Below are 21,557 nucleotides of genomic sequence, written 5' to 3' on the forward strand. Positions count from 1 at the left end.
AAACATGTTCACAAGGTTTCTAAATATTAATCCTCCGAATATATGAATCATAAATTGTAATTATAATTTGTTTCTCTATTCCTCTCAAGAATCCCCAAAAGTATATTTATTTTTTAATTGGTGAGATTCTGACTACTTTCAAAGATCCAACATAAAAGTGCAACATGAGTAATCTTTTAGTGGAGTATAATTTACTGAAAAGCACTAATTTAAGAAGAAAAAAGTTATGGTGATGGAGTATATATTTACTTATTAAAGGAAGGAGTATATAGTATTTTAAAAAGAGAGAGTAAAAGGAAGGCGTTACAAAATTACAATCATTTATGGGCGCACGCAGAGCAGCGGGTGTTGCACATGCATCCCGGCGTCGGTGTTTGTGGGTCCCATTTGGGGATCTTTTCTCTCTCTAGGCTTATTTACTCTCTCCAGTCCCCTTCTATTTTCTCTCACTTTCAAGTGAAGATTTGTATGTTTGCTTGTGCTGTAAAAATACAGGTTAAATGATCACAGAGAAAGAGCTAGAAGCTAAATTAAAGTAACTTTCAATACTATAAAATATTGTTTGGAATATAGGTTATTTTATTTGTTTTGAAATAATGTGAGAGAGAAGGTTATCTATATTGTTTGAATATTTCAAGACTACCAAGTAGTACTGCCTACATTTTTAATTCATTACTCTCTTTTTTTCACCTAAGTAACATTGAATAAAACTTCAATGCTGGGGCTATGGCCAGACATTACTCAACAACAAGTCCAAGAGTAATGCAGTTGAAACTTTTCAGCTTTTAAGAGGTTACTTTATCTATTTTCGTAGATAATTCAATCAAGCAATGTATTTTCAATTGTTTATGTTTTATTTTAAGCATACAATACAGAGGAGGGAGTCCAATATTATTATTTCTGCAAAATCAAAGTTGAAATACTGTTTGCTCAAAACTTGTTCATGTGGCATTCAAAATGATTGACTATTGACAACTCAAATAGAGTAATGAGACATAAAAGGACCATCAAATATAGGGCCACACCATCAAAATGTTCCTAAAACATAAGGTCCAAGTAGGGTACACCAGATTATTGCAGATCCAATCTTGGTCCGAGTCAAAAGCACACACTTCTTTTCAAGCAAACTTACCAATACTATCTCTTTGTTACTTTTCATCATTTCTTCACTAAATCCAGAAGGGTTAGGAGATATCCCAACCACTGATATATGATAATAAACCTGATGCTACAAACAATGCTGCCAATGTCTCAGCAGAGTAGACCATTTTTGAGGGGGATAGTTAGTTCACCTGTCAGCAACTTGATCTTGAAACGAGGCACATAGCATGAGAAGCACCAACAGAAACAGAAAGCACTTTGTGGTCTCCTAACCCATCATCATCGGAGAGAAATTTAACCTCGATAGGAGACGATTGTAATTCTGGAAGTCCAGGAACGCCAAGTTGACAATCTGCAGCGTTCCCCCACATGTATAAGCTCCCTTTATCTGGTCAAGCAAAGAGCATTTTTCTCAGTAATCCCTTTATAATTTGTTCAATTATCTAACAAATTACATAAGCAAAAGAAACAGAAACAGAAAGAGAATGGAGTATGAAAAAGGAGAAACTGTATCAGTCTTGTTGATATCCATATGCCATATATCAAAATTTTGTAATTCTGAGAATTGTTTTGCATTAACTATAAAAATATTTGTGCAGATATAAGTAGTTTTAGTACCAGTTACAGCAGCTGATGATGAACCTCCACAAGCAATATAAGTGACCTTCTCATTAGCTAAGGCCTCAACAGGTTCAGGAACTTTTCGACTATGAAGGGAAGAATGACCTAGTTGACCATGTCCTCCATGCCCCCATGAAAGAACTTCTCCCTTATCTGATTATGTATGCACGACAAGGAAATGTCAGATACATAAAAGCTTTAAGACTAATAAGATTTGCATATATCCGTACCAGTCAAAGCAAGAGAATGATATCCACCACTAGCTATTTGCACTAAGCGAACATCTTTGAGACTAGGAACAGGTTGGGGTTTCCAGCCACCAATTTTGTCACCTCTACCAAGCTCATAATTGGAGTTTGCTACAAAGGAAACATATAAAACTTCAACTATGCTGGAAAGTATAAATGGTTCTGGAAAACTGTAATATTTGGTATTGGTTACTTATTTTTGCAATTTCTTCAATCACATCAAAAACTAGGAAATGGAATACTTACCGCCCCAGTTCCAAAGCTGACCCCCTTCAGTTAATGCCATAGTGAAAAAGCCGCCACATGAAACAGCAGCCACTGGCTCAGGCATTGCTTTTACTTCAGTAGGCGTGCCGAGACCACCAGCAAAATCTGGGCCACGACCAGGACCAAGACCCAATCTACCATCCCCTTCATCTCGCCCCCAAATATAGAGTTTCCCTTTATCACAATATCATAGTAGGAGATTTAGATACAATAAACTACAGTATTTGAAAAATACAGCAGTATAAAACTTCAGGACTTCAGATTTGTAGTACCAGAATATAGACGTGACAAATCCGAGTAATGCAAGGGCACAGTATAAAAGTAACTCTCCCTCTATCCTCATGCCATACTTATGATGCATATAATTCTATTCAAGCTAATGGGATGAGATCACTACCATTGAGGCGAATAAACTTACACTCAGATGTGCAATGCTAACAGAATTAAGTCATCCAATATATGATGGTCGAGTGAGTTAAAAATAGCAACAACTCAACATATGATACAATAGGTTTAAGCTTTCAAGAATCCACAAAAGTTGAATCATCCAATAATCTAGAAAGGAAAGACTTGTCCGTTTAACAAAAAAAATACTTCAAGAGAACAAGTGTCTAACCAGATTTGGTGATGGCAGCTGTATGTGTTCCACTGGTTGCAATATGGAACATTTCTTCATCCCAAGATCCTTCGACCATTTTAGGCAACAGCTCTCTGTGATAGACCGAATGCCCAAGTGCACCAAATCCACCATAACCCCTGAAAACTTCATTTCGTAAAAAGAGGTATCAAGATTTGCAAACAGTATAGCCTGATTCAAATCGATGGAGGCCAGAACATGCAATGAAATCATAGTTTTTGAGTTTTGTCTGACAACGAAATTTAACTACAGTTAAGATGCAGAAGCGTTGTGATTACAAAGACAATTCTTCAAAATGCCTATTACTATTAATCTCCACAATAAACAACTCAGTGAACAGAACTAAGCCAAAAGTTGTCCCCAGATCACTAGCTACAAATCAATCAAAATTAAAACGAAACAGAGTACTAAATCATGCACTGACCAAGTAAATACGCGGCCAAGGACATCGAGCGCGACGGAATGGAGGCCGCCGAGAGCAATGCTTCTCACATCAGATTCCAAATTAGGGTTCCGTGCAGGAACAAAAACCGAGGTTTCCTGGCCGAATCCAAGCCTGCCGCCGTCACCTTTACCCCAAATCCACAGCTTTCCGTCCACCAGCAGACCCGAATGGAATAACCCGCAAGAAATACCCACCTCCAACGGCGACTCGCCATCACTGAGTTGGGGGAGACGGCCGGGTACTGAGCGAGTTAGGGAGAAATTAGGTGGGGCAATGATGGTGCATACCGGCGCCGGGTATATCCTGGTTTCCTCGATTCCACCACCGAGCTGACCGGAGGCGCCGCGACCCCATGAGAGGAGCTGGAGGGTAACAGATTGATCGGCGGCGGCGGTGGATGAGGAATTTTTGGAGTAATCGTATATAAGAGGAGGCGAATTGGTGGCGGAAGAGGATATGCAGCGCGACCAATTGCAACTGAAGGTGGAAGACGAGATGGACGTAATGATACGGCGGCGGACGGCCATACCTGGCGGCGGCAGAATTTTGGGGTTGGGGTGGAGAGTTTTAAGCGGTAAACCACAGATATAAATAAAAACATCAAATTATTTATCTAGTAATTAAAATACTTCAAAGATATGCCTGGAATTAAATTAAAATTGGTGAAGTAAGAGTAGTAAGAGTGAGGAAGAGAATGGTAAATATTGTTCATGCCAGGCACGCAATGAGGTTTTAATAATACGAGATTTCATTGTCTAACACAATAAAAAATTACTGTAATTAAAAATGATAAAATTATTATCAATTATAAAATACTTGTATTTTTATTGAAATTATTTATTGGAAAATTTTTTTTTTAAAAAAGACTCATCGTTCATATATTCAAATTAGAAAAATAAAATTTTAGAATAGAAATTAGAAATTATTGAAATTTATGTACTTGTAAGCTAATAACATGTCATAATAATTTATTACCTTTTGTCGCGTAGATGGTTATATGGTGTACTCCACATCAGCTTTTATCTAAAATCGGAATTGTTTATCAGGGAAAAAAAGAAAAAAAATCAAAGTTCATGTATTTATATTCATAAATAAAAATTTAATGATAAAAATAAGAAAATATTGAAAATTTATATAAGGCAAATAAGTTTGGTTCAATTAGTGATGAAGTGAGAATTAATGCTAGGGACCTAAATTGGATTGTAGGACAAGTTGAAAATGTCGATAACACATCAAAAGAACAGGCACAACGGTGATGTTGTAATCATTATTCATAACAATCTTCTTTCATAACTAAACCTCGTAATATAAAATAAATTATAATCGCTATAATAGTACTCCTATAACAAGTACTAAGGGCATCCGCATCGCGGCTCGATGCTGTCTCGGTCTCGTCTCGACGAAACGAGCTGGCATCGAGACGGCAATGCGGCATGCATCTCGTCTCGAAGAGACGAGCCAGCTCGTCGCGCGTCGCGTGTGGAAGAGGTCGGCCTCGAGCTGTCACGCCACGCGCGCAGGCCACGTGGCGCGCGCTGGCGGATAGCATTGACGCCCACTCGCCGGCCCGCGAGTGGGCGTCGAATTATGACGTCATAAATTATATTTTTTTTAATTCAAAAATTCGAAAAAAAAATTTAAACGGCAAAATGACCATTGCAAACGGTAGAATTTTTCAATATTTTTTTATTTTTCTTTTATTATTCTATAAATACTTCATTCCTCTTCCATTCTCCATTTTACACACAAACATTACACTGATCTATTTTTTTCTCTCCAATTGTTGAAAAAATGTCCGGCGATGGAAACTCCAGCGGCGGCTCGCGGCTCTCCGGCGGGTTCGACTTGAACTCGTTTGACGATTGGGTGAGCATGTACAACTTTTTGGGTACTTCCGGTTCGTCGTCGGGCACCCAAGGCTCAACGACTCCGCCAGCGTACCAAACACCACATTTTGATGTGGATGCATACTATCGTCCCTCCCCCCCAGAGGTGTGGGCAATCGCCGGGATTATCCCAAATTCCGGAGAATTTCCGGCTGAACGCACTTTGGAATACCGGCCGATAGGTGGAGGCTCCGCCAGGATCGGCGTCAGGATCGGCGTCAATGAGGAGGAGGAAGAGGGTGACCACGAGGTTGTGGGGGACGACACCCGTCCTCCATACAACCAAAAGGAGACGTTGGCTCTGTACGACGTTTGGATCAACGTCTCGTACGATCCTGTCGTCGGGAATCAACAAACCCACATGTGTTTCTGGAAAAAAGTCACCGAAGTTTACAACGCACGAAGGCCGAAGAAGACCTTTGCCCGCAACGTGAAGATGCTCCGCAGTCATTGTGACCGCAGACAAAGATGTCAAAAAAATTTGCGCGATATACAGGGCAGAAGAGGCGAATTACCAAAGCGGAGCCAGTGGAGCCGACATTCTGAGAGCGACGTTGCGGGTCTTCAAAGACGACGTCGGTAAAGATTTCAAGCATGTCGATGTTTGGTCGCAAGTCCACCACCTTGAAAGGTGGGCTGGCGGTGTCGAGTCAGGCTCGAAACGCACGAAGCACACGGCGCGTGGCCACTACTCATCTAGTGATGGCGGCGAAGGCAACACCTCACAAGAGGGCACGCCAAACTATGATGCAGGGGGTCTTCCGGTTCACGACGTCGGCCCCAAGGGACCAAGGCGGCGAAGGCGGCTAGAGCGAGGGGGAAAGGGAGGGGGAGGGGCCGCGACGAATCAAGCCAGGCGGGCTCGGGCTCCGGCACGGGCTCGAACACCCTAATGTCCATGTACCTGCTCGCCATGATGGCTGACACTTCAAAAATGAATCATCGCCAATTTGAAGCCCATATGGACGGAATTGAGCATATGAAAGCTCAACTTGGTATTCAGGATCGATCTAACTTGGGTGCACCGCCGACTTCTGGGGATGATTCGCCGGCGGTGTAGTTTTTATAATTTAATTTAGAGTATTTTAATTATGTATTTTTAATTTTTTTTAGGATTTTAATTATGTATTTTTTAATTTTTTAGGCCTTTAAATTGTAATTTTTATTTTATTTAATGAAGTGTGTTTTTATTAATTGAATTTGTTGAAATTAAAAATAAAAAATAAAATTGAATGAATAGTTAAGGGATGAGATGGTTAAGAGATGGAGGGGATGAGATGGTTAAGAGATGGAGGGATGCAGGTGCTGTCTCTTAGTTAAAAGATGGGTGAAAAGTACAGTGGGGTCCATGAATAGTGAAGAGATGAGACGGTTAAGAGACGGATAAGAAACTGGAATGCGGATGACCTAATACTTAAATATAGACGATAAAAACATGTACTAAAATTATAGAATTTTTTAAATTAAGAGTTTAAATTTTTAAATTAAATTTATAGATATTATATGATATATTTACATATTTTATTTAGTACCATTATTAAAGTTCATAAGCTTAGTATTACAATACATATATGATTTTTTTTATTTTTAAAAAAAGAATATTACAAAGTGAACATACATGACTAATGATTAATTGAAAATAAATTAATTAGGGATTATAGTACTAAATTTGTATGAATAAATAAAAGAGAAATGAGAGAGTAGAAAGTAAAAGAAAATGACTACTACATTGGTCAATTGGTCCAAACCCTATAAATAACGGCTAGTCTTTTCCCAATTCCATTGCTCTGCTCTCTCTCCAGAAGTAAAAACCGCCTAATCACAAATTTTCATCTCCTCCTCCACCGCAAAATCCGTTGCCTGTGATCACCTGCGGCGGTGGTGGAGTATCTCGGATCCTCCAAGTCGAATGACCTCCTCCACAAGTTCTCCGACAACTCCGCCCAGAGCTCCATCTGGTCCCCCCGCTGCGGCGGCGTTTCAAGAAAGCTTACTTTTGAGGAAGAAGAACAAGTAGGCTTGCTTAGAAACACCAAGAAAATTGCTGGAAAAATCAAGAGGAAATTCACCGATTCTGTGCGAGCCACCAAGATGAAGAGGCGGGGGAGGAGCTCTCTCCGGCTAAACTGATGGTGATGGAGATGAAAAATTCCAATTTGGGTTTCGATTCTTCATAATTTCTTGATGGATTCTTGAATCAATTTTGATCGTGTGAAATTCGATTAGGGTTATTTGTCACAAATTTTCTCCATTTTCTGGTATCTCACAAAATTAGTTGTACATTAAAATAAAAAATTAGTGAGTACTTACTTATTTTAAATTTGGAGGGTGTATTTTTCATTGCGATCAATTGATTCGATTGGTACTTGAGCACCCAAATTAAAGCTGTATAGTAATTTTAGTGGAGTGGAGTCATTTTTTGTCGGAGTTAATTTTTATGTTAAGGCCTTCGTTTGGTAACAAAATTAGGATCAATTATGTTATTATTTAGTTTTGTGTGAATATAACATGAGTGTGTATTTGATGTTTAAGATAGTAATGAAAACAATTAATTAATTTTTTTGTTTAATCCAATGATTTATATTTAAAATTACATTATAAATGGATATAACTCACTAAAATATAGTACTCCTCGATACACCGGATGGAGTATTAAATGATAAATCTATTCTCTAATTAAATACAATTAAGGATAAACTTTTTTCGATATAATCATTTTTACAAAATTGATAATCATAATTAATTAATGTTTTTTCATAATCAATTAATAATAATTAAGAATGAAAATATTAAAGAAAACAAGAATAGAATGGCGTTGCGTTTCTGCGTTTCCTAATTCAAATTTGGAGTAGAAACGACACAATGTAATTCAAATTTAAAGTAGAAACGGCACAATGTAATTCAAATTTGAAGTATAATGAACCCTAAGCCACCGAGATGTAGAAACAACACAATGTAATTCAAATTTGAAGTGTAATGAATCCTACATTACGGAGATGTAGATCTGATTAAACACTAGAATTAAGTGACCCAAAAAGTATAACTTTTCTGTATGAGTAAACGCTATCATTAGATGACGACATGAATCCTAACAAGTGGATTATGTACCATTTGAGAATACTTGTTTACGATTCCTAAGTGTTGGTTAGGTTTCGTAGCCAAATCTATGGTTGTTGAGGCCATATATTGTTTCTTTTTAGTAAAATTATGTCCATGAATATAGACCATGCTAAACTGAGCCTCCAAACTTTTTCTTTAAATTTCTTTTTCTATGTATTTCCATAGTTATATAGCTATTTCCTTTGTATTTGTAGTTTAGTTCTTAGGTCTCTAATTTAATTTTATCTTAAATTAATTTTCTTATTGCATACAAATCAAATTAGTAATGAAACAAAGTCACCAAACCATAGAAATTAATCACCATAGACGAACTATTAAAAAATAAATAAAATAGTAGTAGTAAGAATAGTGGATCCAAATCACGAGACAATGCCATATTTTTGGGATCAAGTATTAATATTCTCAGAGAAAAACATTTGGTGTGGAAATATTTAATACGAATGTAATGTACATTTTCTGCCACAATAGTCCAAAACCTCTAACGGCTACTTCAACCGATTTACTTTTAAGACAACATTTCTCTGTTCTTTCTTGACAACTAACAAATTTCTCAGCGCAAAACTCCGATGCCTCTGATCTCCTGCGACGGCGCTCCGCCGCCACTCTTGATGGTGGTGGAGTATCTAGAATCTTCCATGTCGAATGACCTCCTCTACAAGTTCCCCGACAACTCTGCCTTGGATTTCAACTACGCCCAGAGCTCCATTTGGTCCCCTCTCCTCCCCCGCGCTGCGCTGCTCACTTATGAAGAAGTGGGCTTGCTTGAAAACACCAAGAAAATTGCTGGGAAAATTAAGAGGAAGTTCACCGATGCTGTGCTTAACAATGTGAGCAGGTGCATCAAGATGAAGAGGCGGAGGCGGAGGTCTTTCAGGTTTTCTCCGCGGCGCCACCCTTCACCTAGTCCCAAGGTACAACTTCTAAGTTTGTTTTTGTAATCTTATAGATTGGATGGTGATATTTTTTGTGTGTGTGTAGGGATTGGCTAAAGTGATGAAGGGTGCAGCTAATCAGTTTAAGAAGAGAATGAAGAAAAGTTCGAATTTGGATTTTGATCATTCTTGAATCTTGATCTTACTCAGATCATCATTTTTTCTCAGTTGTACTACTACTATTTTGGTACTATTACACTATTATTTTAAATTGAATTATGCTTTAAAAGTTTGTTAATTTTCTTTTAAATGAGCAAACTGTTGTTTACATGTTTATTGGAGATTCAATAAGATATTAACCGACACAGTCTGACAGTTTAACGGCATACAAACAAAGAATAATTATCTTGGACTCTTGTCACTAGTATGTAGTAGTAATTCAAAGTGACCGTTGCTATATTTATTGTTTACAGACAATGATTTAATAACACACTATGTATGCAATATATTAATAAAAATTATTAGTGTGAATTATTTATCATGGAGTGTATGAATTTGAATTTTCGAATTTTCTCGTCCGTGCATGAATTGCCCCTCTTCTGTAGTAACTACTATGTTTATACCTCACATAATCACATTTAATTGTTCAACATTTATACAACAACGTGTGCAAAATTACATATTACTAGCATTCACATTTTATATATAAATATTTTCTAATAATTCTACGCTATTATTAGACTTCCACAGCACACGAGAAACAAATGCGTCAAAAATAAAGAAACGTGGACAAGTGCTGGAAGTGCAGATCAAGACGTAGTTGTCATAAACCTAATGGCATGATAGAAATTGTTAACGACGTAATTTAATCTATTATAGTATTATCTGAAAATTATTTTTCCCAAAAAAAAGAAAAGAAAATGACAGTGGAGTTGGATATTAGAATGACTGTGTTGAAGGTGAATCTAGTTATGCTTACAAGAGATTGGTTGATGATATGATGATGAATGAGCAATGCCTCGGCCTTATGAATTAATTCATCAAGTGTTCCAATCATATATCTAAATTAACCAAACTGCAAAAGGCACTACTCATGGCTTCTCTCTCAGAAGAGCTACTCCACATTGTTTATCTAGCAGAATTTTCTAACAACTTTCTAAGAAAAAACACACTGAAAAGAAATGTAAGATGAAATATTGATCACAAATATCCAACTCACAGTTTTTTCCCTAATAACTTGCAACAAACATAAGCTGCGTTTGTTAGGAGGTTACTTGTGGAGATTGAGTTGCTAAATTATCTACATATTACAACATCAAGTTCAAAAAAGGAGAAACCTCGTCATATATGTAGAGCATTCTCAAGCATGTCTAGCCGTACCAGGCAGCTGTGCTGGTCTAATACTTTGCTCATCCTGAATACGCACGTTGCAAAAATCGAGTTATAAAATGTGAACCTATTTCGTGAAGTGATTAGTATGTTTTTCAGTATATCGTTGTTGCAAGTTACCTGCATGCCATAAGTGTACGTCGGTTGTCTAAAATCCAAGTGCCCCTGAAAAGAAACAGCACAAGATAAATACTCTTCTAAGTAGCTGTTGTTAAGAGGTTGTAAGACATGGCAATGAAAGCATATTACCATTGCAGGCATACTTTGTTGAGCACCATAGAAACTGTCATGGCTAGAAGCAAGGGAATGCAATTGTCCCTAAAATTGAATCACAAAATCGTATATGTTACATTGACTCACTCTGGGGCGTATATGTATAACGAGCAAGACAGTGAACCTACCAGTCCCTGCATAGTCTGTTGACCTACGTAGAATGTGTCATTTGGTGGCTCCATCAGATTTAACTGGAGTATAAGAAAGAGTCGTGTTTATAGATAAGACTGACATTCCACAAAAATCGTATATTTAGCACAATACTCCATCATAGAAACGAAACTTTCCACGTCAATTGCATAGAAGCGTACCAGTCCATGCACATGTTGTTGAGATCCATAGTATCCATTTAAAGGGATTCCCTCTGAGCTTAGAGGTTCCTATAATTTAAAACAAGAACATATGATATCATATAAAATAGTATATAATTACTCTCAAGGCATGTCGAAAATTCAACTAAATTTTATCACTTTGATACACTGCAAACTTTATAGCTCACCATTTGCTGCAAACCGTCTTGAGTATCAATCGCAACTGCTTCTGGCTCTGGCTGCGTCTGGGGTAAAAAGTTTCAACAGTGAAAGTCAAAGTCAGGTTTGGTAACAGTTATTCCAGAAAACCTCATACAAGCTTTTGTGCAATGCAAAGAGGCATTAAAAACGAAATGAAATTCAACGGATGTAACAATATTTACCTTTCTTTTCTTGCTTGTGTTATTTTTCCTAATGGTTTTGGCAGGTGGGAGCAGCAGGTCCTCTTCTTCAGTAAAACGAAGTCCACCTGTGTTACTACTGCAATCTACAGGGTTTTCGTTGTTTATATTTACGCAGCTTTTCAGAGCTTCAACTAGAGCGCGGCAAGCAATGTTGTAATTCTCCTCACTCAAGGAACCTTCTTCTCCCAATCCAATAGCACGCTTGCATAGATCGTTATACCTCTGTATCCTATTTCGGATTCTTTCAGTTCCTTCGACCAACATTTGCTTGTTTTTGGCGTCTTTCATCCACCTCTTTAGGATATATTGAGACGGGATACTGGAAAGACCACATATTTGGAGGACAATCATTGCATGCCGACAAAGAAAACCTTTGTATTCAAACATTAGGCAAGAGCAAGAAACCTCTACCTTTGCTTCATTCCATGTTACTACAAAATTCTCATTTTTCTCGCAATCATCAACTCTAAAAGTGGTGTTGCCTCCGTATTCCTTTTCCTTCTTAGGATGGCATCCTACAACACCCAGGACCTCTATCTGGAATCTCCGAAATATAGCATGGGTATAGATTGCCGACATCTGTTTTTCCCAAGGTGAAGGCGACTTTAGTGCCGGCTGTTTGTGCCAGGTATCGAAGTCTGCCATGTCTTCATCTTCGTACTGGTTCTGAATTATTGCCCCGTATTGTCTCACAAACTCTTTCAAATTGATCTTCTTATGAATGTATTTGTCAAAAAAGGAATTCACACTATCCGATCGCTGATGTGGGGACATCCCAGCCAGAAATGTATCCCTCATGAATGAAGGAACCCACTTTTTATGGTCCACATAGATTGAATGAATCCATTCATTTTCTTGTAGCTCAAATCGGCTGACCATCTTCCACCACCTCATGTCAAACTCTTCATCTGTCAATGACTTGAAAATGCACTTGTTGAACTTTTTCATGAAATTCTCGTGCTTTTTTAGCACGTGGGCAAGGGTTTCGGGGACTCTTTCCAAAATATGCCATAAAGCAAAGCAATGGCGTGAATATGGCATAACTTCTTCAATTGCTGATTTCAATTGTTTATCTTGATCGCTGATTATAACTTTCGGAGATTGGCCGCCCATCGCTCTGAGCCATGTCTTCATTAACCAAACAAATGTTGGTTTGGTTTCATCAGCTAGCAATGCACATCCAAGCATCATAGGCTGGAAATGATGGTTCACCCCAAGGAACAGAGCAATAGGCATCTTCTCGCTGCTTTTTGTGTAACTAGTATCGAAGAACACAACATCATTGAAGGTGGCATAGTCTTTCCTGCTTTTTGCATCGACCCAGAACAAGTTCCTCACTCGCTGATCTTCGTTCAAGTCGATTGCATAAAAGAAACAAGGATTCTCCTTCTGGATTTGCACAAAATATTCTAAGACAATTTGAGCATCCCCCTCTTCTAGGGCCAAGAACCTACCTCTGTCAAACTGGTGATCAAACTCATTCTTGGTGAGGCAACAATTTTGACTCACTATAGCTTGTCTCGACATCTCAACATACATCTTCCTCGTCCTCTCACTAACCGCATACAGAATGTCTATGTTACTCTTCTCAGCTAACTTCACATTCCTATGGATACGAAAATGATATGCTAAGGCAGGCAAAAGCTCATGATTGTGTTCCTTTACAAACTCATGAATATACCACTTACCATCCCGTTTCTTCTTCACATGCATACTGGCTTTACAATCCGTCTTCTTAACACTCGGCCTTCTGCTGACACCACTCTCTGATTCTGGTGTGACTCCATATCTTGAACATGCAAATTTAGCATCAATGAATTCTTTTGTTTTCTTTGAGCGGCGGCTGTTTTTGATCGAGGTGGTGAAACCCATAGACTTTGCATATTCCTGATAAAACGAATAGGCAGCCTCATGGGAGTCGAACTCAATGCCATCATGTGGTTCAAAGGTGTCTCCTTCAATCTCCACAGCATCTCTTCTAGACGAACTGCTTACCTGGCCCTCCCGACTCTTTGCAGCATCTACAATATCCACTACATTTGACGCAATGCTTTGTTCACCACCTCCCACATTGTCCTCAAAATCCACCATAGCATCCACAGTTTCTCCAAACTACTGCTTCTAGCATTGATTAAACTGTGAGCACGAGAAACTCAATTATAAGCTGCAAAATACAGAACATGAAAAACTCAAAGAAAGCAAAACACCGGATCTTCCTCACTGCTCATGGAAAATTACACAAAAACAGAAGCTAATTAGAACATCATAGCCATAAACACGATGAAATTCGGAATTCTGCAAAAAAATGGCCTCTAAATTTCTTATTGCTACCGACAAAAATCATCAAAGATTACCCTCATGGATTCCAGTCTATCAATCGGCACAGCCCTAGAGATTCTCATTTTTCGAGTACTCGAAGATAAATGAGGCAAAAATGAAAACAACATATGTGAAAAATTCCAGAAAATCAGCAAAAATTACAAACAGAAATGAAGTGAATTAATAATTAAATCACAAACATTGTCTTACCGAAATACTTCGAGAATTCACAATCGTCTCTAGCAGCGCCTTGGATCCGTCATCGTAGTTGATCAGGGTTTTTCAGCTGGCTAATTGGATTCAGATAGAAAAGGGGGTTCTACGATAATTGTATACCGAAATTTGGGAAATTTACTTTCATTTTCCCATCTACACACTTGCTCTCTCCTCATACAATAATAATAATAATATAATAATAATAATAAATAAATTTATTTATTATCACACCCTTTGTCAATGAAAAATAGTCCAATCGTGTCATTTCAAACGGACACGAATTCAATTACTCCCTCCGTCCCAAGATAAACAACTCATATTCCTTTTCGAAATGTCCCAAGATAAGTGAGTCATTTTCTTTTTTGACATTCTCTCTCCTACTTTTCTCTGCACTTTATTAATTCTCTTACTTTATTCATTTTCCACTTTACTAACAAAACTCCATTTTCTTAAATTCCGTGCCAAAAAATTTTGTGGCTCACTTATCATAGGACGGAGGGAGTACAAATTACAGGACATATACAGAAAATAAATTTTAGAAGGTAGGGTTCCCCTATAAACCATTCGAGTGAAAAAATAGATCATTGTTATTATACAGTTCAAACCATCTATGGAGTCTTGAGCATCAAAATTTGGATTTTTATAGACAAGAAAGATGAATAAGAAAACTTTCATCGTTTTTTGCTTCTATTATGCACAAAAAATAGTCTCTCAGTTCTAAATAAATAAATAAACATTCTTTTATATTTTATCTATTTTTTTTTTCTCAATATCTCATACTTTATCTATTTTTTCTCCTTTTCTCTTATTTTACCAAATTCTTATTGAAATTTGTACCATCCACACATGATGAGACTATTCTCTATGAAAGGATTGAAGATTACACTCCTTCTGTCTGAAGTACGAACTAAGTATTTTTTTATTAGTCTGTCCTTAAAAAGTACTATACTTTCTAATTTTGAAATAGTTAACAAACATAATACCCCAACACTTTCATTTTGTCATTTCGGGACGTCCGTGATTTAAAAACCCATTTGTTTTATTTTCGATTTTAGGTTAAATGGACTCGCCATTCAACTAAATCATTATCTTCATATTTTATTATAAAATCGTAATAAAAAAGTGGAACTCACATTCCACTAACTCATTTTCACATTTCTTAAAACTCGTGTCAAATCAAAATGAGACTATAAATGACGGACAAGAAGAATAGAATTTAAGCGCATGCATTTAGGGATGAAATTCAATTTTTTCATAAAATTTTATTCCTAGATGAGTTACACTGCCAAAGTATATTATATTGAAATGACATTTTTTTCATAAAAATTTATTCCTATGTTATCAATCCTACCAGAGGGTATTTGCCTGTTGAAGTTACCGGTAGAATCTAAGATACAAGGAGTAATTTGTTAGTAATCCATATCAATGCAGGCATTTAAAATCAATTTGATTTTTTTTCTAAATTTTTATATATAATTTTGATTAAGTGAGATTCGACCAAATTTGCATGCAAATGCGGTTGCTAAAATAATACTAAAAACTGACGAATTCGTTAAATGTCAATTTTTCACAGTTTTAGATTTTTTAGTTTCTAAGCGAAACATAAAGTGACTAAATTTTTCACCGTTTACTAAATTTATAAGCATGAATTTCATCACCCTCTCATAGTACTACTAATGTCTATTACGAAATCTTAATTTGTTTTCATACATGATTTCTATGATTTTAAATATATAGTCCGATTTTGTATCCGAAGAGTAGATTTATACATGCTGATTAATTTGACACGTAGAAAGTTAACCGATCACCACATCCCTTATTAGAACACATCTTGTATTCTTGTTTTATTCACTATAAAATCATTTACACATTGACATTTATCGTAAGATTCCCTATAACAATAATAAAAAAAAGGCATTTATCGTTAGATTCATCATTTATTATAGCAACCATTAAGAATTGATGTGACCGGTGAGATTGAGAATAATGCCATTCATAAGTACAATTATAAGCATAACATTAGAAAATGAAAATATACACTTAATATTTCCCTTGATTTTTTGAGGTAATTCCCATCAAAAATATTAAAAACTCAAAATAATAGTAGTAGTACTAATAAATTATGGTGGGGCCTAACCAACAAGACAACATTAAAATCTCATTTCCTTTATATCAAGAATGTATGTAAGGAAAATGTTTTAATTGCACTTTACCAACTCCAAAAAACACACACAACACATAGTCACCGGGCCTTCAACTTCTCCCCGCCGTCCCTTTGTCTGTTTCTACTTCAATTTTTCTTGCAGCAACTCACTGGAAACGGACAAAGCTTTAACCAATTCCGGTGGTTTTGTAACTTTTGTCTTGTACTGTTGTGCAATTCCTGTGTAGAATATTTTGATTGGGAGAAAAGGGGAAAAGGGTTTCTCTCTGGGCCTTCTTTTTTTGCTGCATTTTTTTCCTCTTCCTAGATTTGGGTGTTTTAGCTGAACCCATTTGGGTAAAGTTGATTTTCAGGGTGTGGGGAGAGGTAAAGTAGGAAGCTTGACACACAGTTGACCCTGGAGACTGGAGTGCGTGCAATTTGGGGGTCGAAGGAAAAAGGAGAGCAGCAGCGGCTTAGGTGAAATGAGAGGGTAATTTGGGGGTTTTCTTTGGGATTTTTTTTTGTTTTTGCTGCATTTGTTTCCCGCTTCTTGAGTTTAGCTGTTTAGGTGTTTTAGCTGACCCCATTTGAGTAAAGTTGATTTTCAGGGTGTGGGGAGGGGTAAAGTTGGAACCTTGACACACAGTTGACGCTGGAGTGCGTGCAATTTGGGGGTTGAGGTGAAAGGGTGAGAGCAGCTATTGTGGTGAGGTGAGGAAGTGATGGTGAGAAAACATGGGTGGCAGTTGCCGGCACACACCTTTCAGGTTTTTGTTCTAGCTCATTTTCCTGTTTTCACGTTTTTTTTTTTTGGATTCTTTAATCTTATGTGCTTATGCTTGGATGCTGATTTGTATGGTATTGGCCAATTTTACAACTAATTTAATGGTGGTGTTATGAACTGGAATTTTTTGGGGTTGGGGTTTATTATGATCTATGTACTTATATTTCTTGAATTGGTTTAAGCTGTATAATAAATTGGCAAGTTTGTGTACATCATTTTAGTTTGTAAGAGAGCAAGGTCACTAACTTCAAAGTTTAGTGGCCCGTGCAATCACATTTCGTGGATTTGGTTGTGTTCGATGAGAATGGTGATGCTTTAGCATTGGCTTGTATGTTTTGCTAGAGAGTAATTTCTAAGTGTGGTTGAAGGAATGATCATTAGTATCTCACTATTTTGTAGCAACGAGTGGTCTGTTTTATTAAATTGTGAGGAATCTGAGCAACATTTGGATTATTCGCTACTTTAAGCCTGCCATCTCATCATTTATCATTATAGGTTATGCGATTGGATCTCATCATAATAGGATATGACTTTAACTTTCTGTATTAATGTTGCTTTTCAAATATTCTCATAACTTATTCCAGATGTGAGCCCATTGACCGTGCCTTTAATATCTGTCTTTTCGCAGGTTGTTGCTATTACAGTATTTTGCTTGTTAGTGGTGGCATTTTATGCTTTCTTTGCTCCATTTCTTGGAGGCCGAATATGGGAGTACGTTCTAATGGGTGTCTATTCCCCAGTGGTATGTGCTTTATCTGCAGACACACACATACATATGTTTTTACACCAACCTTTACAATCTATGGGCACTGATTAGACAGCAGTAATATTGATCCACACAAATTTAAAAGTTAAAAAGCTCGGCATGGAGTATGTCTCAAATATGGAATTCATGATTTTAAAAGAATGAGCAAAATGAAGTAGCTAATTGTAGGTAGCATATTTTCAATTAGTACAATAGAGATCCCTTCACTTAGTGACTTTAGCCATTAAAAGGGGTTCATTTTTTTAAAGGGAGTGGCAAAAGAACATGAGTGGTGCTATTTGAGCCTCTTCCGATGGAAATATGTAAGAAGTGTGTTATTTCAAAGTTGAACTTAAAGTAGGCTTTGCTTAAATATCAAGGTCAATACAGTGAAGGTTTCTTGTTTAACTATCATAATGTGAAGGAAACTCTTGGCTTTTGCGTGAGCATCGTTGGGTTGTAGGCAGCCATTATTCATGAAAATAAAATAAAGATTCCGATTTCAAGAAGTTGTATATTCTGAAGTGGAAAAGACAATTTTCAACCTATAATAATAAAGCATTTTTTTACTGAAAAAGGACTGATTGTATCAAGGTTTTCTTCATGTGCAGGCAACATTGGTGTTTATTCTTTATGTTCGATCTACTGCAATAAACCCGGCAGACCCCGGCATCATGTATAAATTCGACCCTGAGCTAATGAATGAGGCAAGGGAAAAGCGTGAATCGATTGCACATGGTCTGAGAAGGAAATATGATGAAGGTAGTAATGGAACTCATTCATGTGCATCTTCTCCCTCAAGAAGTTCCTTTGCTGGAGCTAACTCTAGTAAGAAAGGTTCGGTTGAGTCTGTGAAATCCAACACTCAAGCGGTACCTCCAAGAAGGAGTTCGTTCTGCCATTTTTTCGGCGGATTTCTCTGCGCAATCTTTGTTCTTGAAGATTGCCGCAAACAGGATGAAACAGCTGAGCTGGAAGGTACAGGGGAAGATGCTTTGTTTTGCACGCTGTGCAACGCTGAGGTAGATTATTTGTTTCTGAGATTTCTATCTGTTATTAGTATTATTTCTCACTGACCGCATACTTCTTTATAGGTTCGGAAATTCAGCAAGCACTGTCGAAGTTGTGACAAGTGTGTGGATGGATTCGATCATCATTGTCGGGTAGATCCACTGATTTCGTGCATTGTCCCTTTCTGATTAGGAAGATTCAAATAAATTTGTGTGTTTAGTAGCTGACATCATTGTGTAATGCTTTGCAGTGGCTCAATAACTGCGTAGGGCGGAAGAACTACGCCACATTTATCTCACTTATGGGCATCAGTTTAGTTTGGGTAAGGCTCTAGGAATTATAGAGTTAGTGACTCTAAACGTTCGGGGCGACTGATCTCTTGTCCTGTCTCTTTCCCCAGCTTGTTGTTGAAGCTGGAGTGGGCATTGGCGTTCTAGTTCGTTGCTTCACCAATAAGCATTATATGGAGGCTCAAATAGTTGATCGGCTAGGAAATGGTTTCTCCCGTGCCCCATTTGCAACTGTTGTGGTAACACCTTCATGAATATATTGTTTGAATAATTGAATACGTGATTATAAAGTGGAGTCTTTCTTATCATTTCGTGTTTTATTCGTTTACAGGCTTTATGTTCGGCCGTGTCCTTGCTGGCATGTGTGCCCTTGGGCGAACTTTTCTTTTTCCACATGATCCTAATACGAAAGGTTGACTCTCACCTCTATGCAGTCTCCGTTTTCTTCCTCCATATATCTCCTTTGGATACGTCTAGTGATTAATCGGTTTCTTTATTGCGACAGGGCATTACAACTTACGAATATGTCGTGGCAATGAGGGCCATGAGCGAAGTGCCTCCAGGAGCATCAGTCGACGAGGAGGTCCCGGATATTTTATATTCTCCATCTGGTTCTGCAACGACTGGTTTCAGTGGCGGAAGTTCATTGGGGCTGCAATATAAGGGTGCTTGGTGCACGCCTCCTCGGGTTTTTGTTGACTATCAGGTACACTTCTACGTTAATTGAGTGACTTTCTTGATTATAAGGGTCGTCCTCGTCTTCTTCTACCCATGCCGTGTTTGAAGACTATTTCTGATTCCGAATTATGCATCTCAGGAAGAAGTTGCACCGCAGTTAGGACCTGGTATGATCCCGTCTACAGTTGATCCGGATGCTAACGGATCGGGTGAGAAGGGAAATAAGGGGCCGAAAAAGGGAGTTCGGATCAGTGCGTGGAAGCTTGCTAAACTAGACTCGAGTGACGCAATGAAAGCAGCTGCAAAAGCAAGGGCATCGTCGTCTGTATTGCGTCCTCTTGATGGTCGTCGTTTGCCTGATTCTGAGATAAGTTCGAGCGAGAACGGTAGTATCAAAAGTAGCATGAGCACCGACACCGGAGGAAACAAAGATGCCCGGAACGATCTCAGGCTGTCGCCTCGGAGGCACTCGTTCGCCCCGAGTCAAGGCAGCCGGGATGAGTATGAGACCGGGACTCAAAGCATGAGCAGTTTCAGCAGTCCGGGTCATGTTCACGAATCCGTCTCGTTGAGCCCTCTTCCACAACCTCGCGGTCTGAACCCTCTCGTCTCAGATCAGCCGCTGGCCTCTAGAGCAGCGGCTGTTCCGGCTAGAAACAACCCGGTCTTCCCTAACTCCTCAGGTTTCGACGAAAAGATTATGCAGAGGCATAGCGGTCCCGACACCCTCCTGCTCTCTGCTCCGACTGCTCTGACTGCTGCTCCGGCAGTTTCCTTCATTCGAGACGTGAAAAGAACGTCCGTTGTTTGGGATCAGGAAGCTGGGAGGTACGTCTCCGTTCCGTTATCAACAGCTGAAGCCCGAAAAAGGCCATCTTTACCGTCTGCTCTACCAAACACTACTGCAGCGACAAGCAATCAAGATAAGAGACTGGCTGCCCCCGTTCGAGAGCCTCCACCGCCCCTAGCTAAGCCCGCGGTCCACCAGTCGGATAAGCTGACGTACACGGGAGAATCCATCTTCTTTGGCGGCCCCCTTCTCAGTGCTCCGATCAGAGACGGGCTGAGAGGTGAAGGAGGCTCGAGCTCAAAAGACGGACAGGATAAGCTGCCCATCAACTTGCCTCGAGATTCGAGATTCAAGAGGGATGCCGTCTCGAACCAGCTCCCGATTTTCATTCCTGGGGATTTTGAGCTCAACCCTCCATCGGGATCGAGTTTCTAATATCTCGTTCGACCAAAGAAACCCTACTGCGGCCATTCGTTCCCACATATGCCTACGAGCTGCAGACTAGAAGAAACCCCTCGACGGGGGCCGTTTTCGTGCCCCCATCGGAACCTCTTCCTCACACGAAAGATAAGCTGCGGCTAGGTTCCAGTGGTTTCTTCTCACCGCATGCTTCGGTTATTTAACATTTTTGTTGCTTCGTTGTATCAATACACTCGATTAAGACCCGGCTGTGGCTGGTGCGGTTTGGTCGGTTCGACTGGCTCACCCGCGTAGGTTTGCATTCATTCCTAGCTGTTGATGATGCTTTAGATTTGTGTGTATTGTTTGATTTAATCATCAGATTTCAACCACCAGTGGTATTTAGGATTAAGGGATGAATATTGACACAAGGAGCTGTTACTCTATTAATTGAGGTTATTAACGAACCAAAAATAATATATTTGCGCTGGAATCCTCGAAATTTGAAACGTCAATACAAGGGCTTGAATTTCATGTACTATTAATAAGCCACTATAGTCTGTTAAGAGTTTTCAGTTCTCAATTTTATTATTTTTAAAATGAAC

The 21,557-nt window shown here is 38.5% G+C and overlaps 4 protein-coding genes across 9 annotated transcripts; 2 read left to right on the forward strand and 2 right to left on the reverse strand.

The window, feature by feature from the left end:
- Positions 1-989: 989 nt before the first annotated feature.
- On the reverse strand, positions 990-3,910 carry RUG3 (Regulator of chromosome condensation (RCC1) family protein). Its single transcript, XM_048089170.2, has 6 exons — positions 3,299-3,910; positions 2,854-2,993; positions 2,217-2,411; positions 1,953-2,081; positions 1,720-1,875; positions 990-1,489 (listed from the first exon to the last, which is right to left on the reverse strand). The coding sequence occupies exons 1-6, from the start codon at positions 3,844-3,846 to the stop codon at positions 1,296-1,298; spliced, it is 1,362 nt and encodes a 453-aa protein (XP_047945127.2). The 5' UTR covers positions 3,847-3,910; the 3' UTR covers positions 990-1,295.
- A 4,887-nt stretch (positions 3,911-8,797) lies between these two features.
- LOC125197228 (uncharacterized) lies at positions 8,798-9,527 on the forward strand. Its single transcript, XM_048095944.2, has 2 exons — positions 8,798-9,236; positions 9,304-9,527. Exons 1-2 carry the CDS (start codon positions 8,892-8,894, stop codon positions 9,388-9,390), a joined length of 432 nt encoding a protein of 143 aa, XP_047951901.1. The 5' UTR covers positions 8,798-8,891; the 3' UTR covers positions 9,391-9,527.
- Positions 9,528-10,369: 842 nt separating this feature from the next.
- Positions 10,370-14,288, reverse strand: FAR1 (FRS (FAR1 Related Sequences) transcription factor family). Of its 3 annotated transcripts, none has more exons than XM_089057215.1 (8): positions 14,104-14,287; positions 11,554-13,738; positions 11,359-11,415; positions 11,171-11,239; positions 10,988-11,050; positions 10,836-10,904; positions 10,707-10,751; positions 10,370-10,611 (listed from the first exon to the last, which is right to left on the reverse strand). In XM_089057215.1, the coding sequence occupies exons 2-8, from the start codon at positions 13,663-13,665 to the stop codon at positions 10,558-10,560; spliced, it is 2,469 nt and encodes an 822-aa protein (XP_088913341.1). In that variant the 5' UTR covers positions 13,666-13,738; positions 14,104-14,287; the 3' UTR covers positions 10,370-10,557. The 3 variants fall into 3 exon arrangements, 2 of the variants coding, with proteins under 2 accessions (XP_088913341.1, XP_047950148.2); XM_048094191.2 differs by having other exon boundaries at positions 11,554-13,710; positions 14,104-14,286; XR_016128952.1 differs by lacking the exons at positions 10,370-10,611; positions 10,707-10,751 and having other exon boundaries at positions 10,888-10,904; positions 10,988-11,086; positions 11,554-13,710; positions 14,104-14,288.
- Positions 14,289-16,301: 2,013 nt separating this feature from the next.
- On the forward strand, positions 16,302-21,383 carry LOC125194118 (putative protein S-acyltransferase 19). 4 transcript variants are annotated; one of them, XM_048092162.2, is made up of 11 exons: positions 16,302-16,531; positions 16,616-16,745; positions 16,853-17,022; positions 17,668-17,781; positions 18,396-18,806; positions 18,879-18,947; positions 19,046-19,117; positions 19,196-19,324; positions 19,417-19,497; positions 19,591-19,791; positions 19,903-21,383. In XM_048092162.2, the coding sequence occupies exons 3-11, from the start codon at positions 16,978-16,980 to the stop codon at positions 20,986-20,988; spliced, it is 2,208 nt and encodes a 735-aa protein (XP_047948119.2). In that variant the 5' UTR covers positions 16,302-16,531; positions 16,616-16,745; positions 16,853-16,977; the 3' UTR covers positions 20,989-21,383. The 4 variants fall into 4 exon arrangements, with proteins under 4 accessions (XP_047948119.2, XP_047948118.2, XP_047948122.2 ...); XM_048092165.2 differs by having other exon boundaries at positions 16,305-16,453; positions 16,627-16,745; XM_048092164.2 differs by having other exon boundaries at positions 16,309-16,453.
- The last annotated feature ends 174 nt before the right edge of the window (positions 21,384-21,557 follow it).

This window comes from Salvia hispanica, chromosome 4 (genome assembly GCF_029641045.1).
Source record: "Salvia hispanica isolate PSC_SH4W2 chromosome 4, Shi_PSC_v1, whole genome shotgun sequence".
Lineage (NCBI taxonomy): Eukaryota > Viridiplantae > Streptophyta > Magnoliopsida > Lamiales > Lamiaceae > Salvia > Salvia hispanica.

Excerpts from the sequence above, each read along its gene's own strand:
- RUG3 (XM_048089170.2), bottom strand. The coding sequence starts at position 3,846 with ATGGCCGTCCGCCGCCGTATCATTACGTCCATCTCGTCTTCCACCTTC. Across the intron at positions 2,994-3,298 it reads CTTGGCCGCGTATTTACTTG|GGGTTATGGTGGATTTGGTG; the intron begins GTCAGTGCATGA and ends TGAAGTTTTCAG. Across the intron at positions 1,876-1,952 it reads TCATTCTCTTGCTTTGACTG|ATAAGGGAGAAGTTCTTTCA; the intron begins GTACGGATATAT and ends ATACATAATCAG.
- LOC125197228 (XM_048095944.2), top strand. The coding sequence starts at position 8,892 with ATGCCTCTGATCTCCTGCGACGGCGCTCCGCCGCCACTCTTGATGGTG. Across the intron at positions 9,237-9,303 it reads ACCCTTCACCTAGTCCCAAG|GGATTGGCTAAAGTGATGAA; the intron begins GTACAACTTCTA and ends GTGTGTGTGTAG.
- FAR1 (XM_089057215.1), bottom strand. The coding sequence starts at position 13,665 with ATGGTGGATTTTGAGGACAATGTGGGAGGTGGTGAACAAAGCATTGCG. Across the intron at positions 11,416-11,553 it reads ACACAAGCAAGAAAAGAAAG|ACGCAGCCAGAGCCAGAAGC; the intron begins GTAAATATTGTT and ends TTTTTACCCCAG. Across the intron at positions 10,905-10,987 it reads AACAGACTATGCAGGGACTG|GGACAATTGCATTCCCTTGC; the intron begins GTAGGTTCACTG and ends ATTCAATTTTAG.
- LOC125194118 (XM_048092161.2), top strand. The coding sequence starts at position 16,978 with ATGGTGAGAAAACATGGGTGGCAGTTGCCGGCACACACCTTTCAG. Across the intron at positions 18,948-19,045 it reads GATTCGATCATCATTGTCGG|TGGCTCAATAACTGCGTAGG; the intron begins GTAGATCCACTG and ends AATGCTTTGCAG. Across the intron at positions 19,118-19,195 it reads TGGGCATCAGTTTAGTTTGG|CTTGTTGTTGAAGCTGGAGT; the intron begins GTAAGGCTCTAG and ends CTCTTTCCCCAG.